Source organism: Palaemon carinicauda, chromosome 7 (assembly GCF_036898095.1).
Source record: "Palaemon carinicauda isolate YSFRI2023 chromosome 7, ASM3689809v2, whole genome shotgun sequence".
In the NCBI taxonomy this organism is placed as follows: domain Eukaryota; kingdom Metazoa; phylum Arthropoda; class Malacostraca; order Decapoda; family Palaemonidae; genus Palaemon; species Palaemon carinicauda.
This window is the reverse complement of record NC_090731.1, coordinates 149,350,274-149,355,273: the sequence shown is the minus strand read 5'-3', so window position 1 is coordinate 149,355,273 and position 5,000 is coordinate 149,350,274. Positions and strand designations below refer to the sequence as shown.

General features: G+C 36.5%; 1 protein-coding gene across 1 annotated transcript in view; it reads right to left on the bottom strand.

The window, feature by feature from the left end:
- The window catches only part of LOC137644589 (uncharacterized), a 528-nt gene extending 363 nt beyond the window's left edge, over positions 1-165 (bottom strand). The window contains exon 1 of the mRNA XM_068377548.1: positions 1-165. This exon is cut by the window's left edge and continues 363 nt beyond it. Coding sequence (XP_068233649.1) covers positions 1-165 — 165 coding nt within the window.
- Between the last annotated feature and the right edge of the window lie 4,835 nt (positions 166-5,000).

Here is a 5,000-nt window from a genome sequence, read left to right as displayed (position 1 = left end):
GGTAGGTACGTCCTGGCTCCCACCGGACTTGAACTTGGCAACGAGGCGCCTAATGGTTCTCGGCAAAATTCCTGTCTGTTTAGATATTTCATTGGTCTTAAGACCCACCTTGTGACACACTATCACTCTCACTATGTCATCATGCTTAGTTTTAAGACCTGGCATAATTATTGGGGGGTGGGTAGGCTCACAATGAAGGTAGTCTAGCAGAATGGAGCCCTTTTTTGGGTGAACGTGGTTTTAGGGTACCCACAAAGTTATTTGGCAGATTATATAACTTTGAGACGTGCTGATTCAGAACCCACTTGATGCCACCTTGGCACCCTTGAGCATTTTGCATAATATGCTAATTAAGTCGGCCATTATGAAAATTTTGTTTTCAGGGTATAACTTTTTATTTGACCAGATACAAGGGAGATCTTGATGTCTACCCCCAGGTTTAGAGGGTCTCTGAAGCTGATGATACCATTTTTAACATGGTTACTAATTTGCATATGCATGTTATGCTAATTAGGTGACGGTAATAACGCAAATTGGAATTATAAATAGAGTATGCTTACTTCACCGAATAAAATTGTATTTTGGTGCCTACCACATATTTCAGGGACTCTGATTATCAGTCCTTTCTATTCTATTGTCTTTGCATATTAATAATTTTGCTAATTAAAGTCAGTATTACATTAAGTTTACAGGAAATATGATGTTATTGCAGTGATCGGTCTGTTATTTCTAAACCAAAGATAACTTTTATTCCAGTGTCATAACATCACTTTGTGGAGCTGTTAAAAGCTAATAATGTCTAATTAGTTTGAAACAGAGAATAGATTATTTAAGTAGGTCACACCAGATTATGTTGATGAGGTTTTTTCCTTTTTCATGCTTCGAAGATGTCCCACTCATGATTTACTTTATGAAAAAGATAATGCATGAATGTAGCAAAGGCCCAAGAGAGGCCTTTATTTCTTGATATACGGAAACCACAAAGGTAAGACAGATTCCTCCCTCCCAAGGTCATGATACTTTTTACAAGAAATCATCATCCACAGCTCAATACATTGGTAACTTGGTAAGATGCTAGCTGGATGTCATGACACAGACGTCTTTGTTCTCTTAGTGCATTTTTGTAGCCAGGAAAATTTGAACTGTGCCCTGATCATGGAAGCCACAACCTGTGAGTGGATCTCAGTTGACATACAGGCCAGAGTGAAAAAAAAAATGCAGTAATAGTGCCAAATCTTTTGGCGGCCCATGCGCTTACTGGGTGCGATACCGTTGCCAAGCTTCAGGGCATTGGAAAGGGAACTATGATAAAGAAGCTGGTGAAGCAAGGACAAGCTTTCCAATATCTGGGGGATCTTGACTCATCATTGGATAAAGTAATGGCAGAAGCTACAAAGTTCATTTCTGCATGCTATGGCAGCAAGGAGAGGGATGACTTGTTAAAGGCTCACATTGAACTATGGTAAAAAAAGATGGGCAAGAAGAACATTACGGCCGCCCCAGCCTTAAAGACGATCCCACCCACAACTGAGGCATTTAGAGAAAATGTCTTGCGTGCCCATGTTCAAACGGCAGTATGGAAATCGGCACCCCTGCTGGACCCTCCATCGTTTGAACCTACTTACTATGGGTGGTCTCGTGAAGAAAGCACCAAAACACTGATCCCAAAGACTCTCCCACCAGACGTTGCCCTAGCACCTCCTGAGGTATTAGAGATGCTTCGTTGTGGGTGTTCAACCAATGAACCATGTAGTTCTCAGAGGTGTGGCTGTAACAGTGGACACTTTTCCTGCACATTTTTCTGTGCATGTCGTGGAGAATCAAACTGTCGAAATACATACAACAAGAAAATCGATGAGGCTGATGAAGGGGAGGACTATCAAAATGGTGGAGAGGACAATGACTTGCTAAACTGAGTAACTAAAGACATTATGACTGCTGATTAGCATAATATATGCAGTTTATGCAACTGACTATAGTTCATCATCCTGGAGGTCTGTGTAGCAGTCTGGGACTAATCAGTACAATCAGGGAAATGTTAAATGTATCATTGTTATATTTTGCCATAAGTCGGAAATTTCAACCATTTACACTAAATCTATGCATATGCAAATCCATATGGAATGTAAATATATGCAAAAAAGGCAATAATAATGGTAAACGTAGAATCTGAGACCCATTAACATTGGGAAAGGCATAGAAATTACCCTCTTAATAGCAACATATGCAAGCTTTAGCCAAAATACTAAATTTGGGTAATTCCCGTCACCTAATTAGCATAACATGCATATGCAAATTAGTAATGATGTTAAAAATGGTATCATCAGAATCAGAGACCGTCTAAACCTGGGGGTAGACATCATGATCTCCTTTGTATCTGGTCAAATAAAAAAGTTATACCCTAAAAACTAAATTTTCATAATGGCCGACTTAATTAGCATATTATGCAAAATGCTCAAGGGTGCTAGGGTGGCATCAAGTGGATTCTGAATCAGCATGTCTCAAAGATATATCATCCGCAAAAAAAGTTTGTGGGTACCCTAAAACTACGTTTGGTTCCCATTCTGCTAGACTAAGGGCAACACTTGCTAATTTAGGCTTAAACCGGCGATCGCGAAAAATCACAGTCCGGCCTTCAACAGCCACAAGAATGCCCCGAGACAAGTCTCCCTCGCCACCCACGCATAGGCGATGAAAGTGAAAGTTGCCAATTAGCTAAATATCGACCCGGGATTTTTGAAACTTGTGAAAATCAATAGAGGAAATTAAACCTGACCGCCATGTGACTGCTCGCATGGGAATTTGAAGGCGGTCAGAACTAATTCCCCCCAGTTTTTTAGAATACTGTGCAGTATTGAGCCTTGTGATGGAGAAGGCATGGCTCTTAGAATTAGTTTAATACCGTGTATTACAAGCAGGATGGTACTGTCTGGGATGATCTGAATGTCAAGGATGGTCAAAGTTATGAAAGATCTAATGCAACATGCATAAAGAACTAACTGTACGGCGGTACGAGAGATTAATATCTTGATCTGGAAAAAGAAATTTAATAAACCACAATTTCATGTCCAACAAATTAAAAGGAAATTCAGCATCTGAAGACCAGACAAGAGAATGATACTTGAAACAAGGCAGACTGAAAGAATTAAAACACTTCTTTAGAAAAGATTGATCATCAAAATCTTAAGACTTCCTCAATAAGCTTTTCTTTATGCAATTCTGAATTTTTTCAGGTTTCTTTCCATGTAACTTCAAAAAAAAGAAAAAAAGAAAAAAAAGAAACAATTGAAACTGAAGCTCACCAAAATATATATTACTTCATGCAATAATGTGGACCGACCTGACCGCAGATTGCGTTGGTGTTGGGTGACCATCAGTATCTGTCGTGTTCATTATCTCTTGTCAGGTTTTTTTTCTCTCTTCGTTATTTCCGATCATCATCACTGTTGCCTTATCTCGTGTTATTTTCTTGCACAACATACTGTATATTTTCAATGTCTTTTACCTTTTATTTTCTATTATAGATGTAATTATTAATTAACAATGTAATTGCAACTGTGGATGGGATAAATATCTTGGCATTATCCCTACATCGATTTGGCTGATTACTTTTAACTTGGAAAAGTAATTTTTTAGAGTATTAGATCAGCCTGGCAAGAGAAAGTTCTTTTTTTCTCAGTATATGGTATTTTTTCATCATAAATATTAACTTTTTTAAAGTCCTGGATGTCTGCATCACTCTAACACCAGACGCACATTAGGCTTGACAGCATGCGTAAGGAAACATTAGTTATGGTGCCCCAATATGAAAGAAGTCTTGCCTTGTTTGGTTTTGTGATCATGATTATGTGGAACGATTACTTAGGAAAGCATAGTTCGAAATCCTGTTTTAATTTTGAATTTGAGAAATTATTTTGATTATATGATATTTCTATAGAAACGAGAATTTCTTTCATTCTCTCAAATATCTTATTAAGAATTTAAGAGCTATTACAGATTAAGCTAAGCTCAGTAGATCTTACAGTACATAAGAGCTATTACTACACATTGATTGTATGCACATAATTTCCCAAAAAAATATTGCATTTCATGATATTAAACCAAATTGGTTCCTTTTAATAGTAGCATTATTCAATAGATTACTATTTCTTACAATGGGAGTATTAAAAGAGACGAAATGTATTTTGTTTTTATTGAAAGTTTATAAAAAAGTGAATAATAACAAATATGTTTTAATGTTATCTTTATTAATGAACAGGGTACTTTCTTGTAATAAATATAAGGACTTTCCACTCACATGTAACATGTTGCTTTAAATCATACTACCTTCTCTTGCTTGAGGGTACACTCAGGCACATTATTTTAGCAGTTTTCCTTAGTTCCTTTACTCATTGGGCTGTTTTACCTGTTGGAACCCTTGGGCTTATAGCATCCTGCTTTTCCAAGTAGGGTTGTAGCTTACATAGTAATAAAATTACCTCATCCACAGTCATGGCTCATCACTTTCAATGAGGTAAAAAATGAAATGTTTTAAATCATCATATATAATGTAATAGGAGATTGATAGTGGCATATAAGAGAGTTTAAGTGAAAGCAGTACAATCAAGTATTTAGGTATATTTCAACCTGAGTCCAAAACCATTTATAAATACTTGGTCTTCCCTAGTTCAAATTACACCACAGTTGATAATCAGTTATCACCTTGGTGTATTCATGGAACAAAATATGAAAACTTTAGCGGTTTTAATATTGTTAATATATTCATAACTCTTTGAGCTCGAATGTACATAGTTCCACTCCCTTCGGTGATGTTGGACGTAAGTTACGTCCTTGAATATCTATTTATATCCCTCCCTCTTTTTATACATGTAAATAAGATTTTGAAATAGAATCTTTAATTATATATCAATGGAAATTAACTTTATTCAGCTCTATGTTAAAAAAAGGTTCATTCCTAGCTATATTAGTTTTTGTACTAAGATGAGTTAAGTAAAATTTGC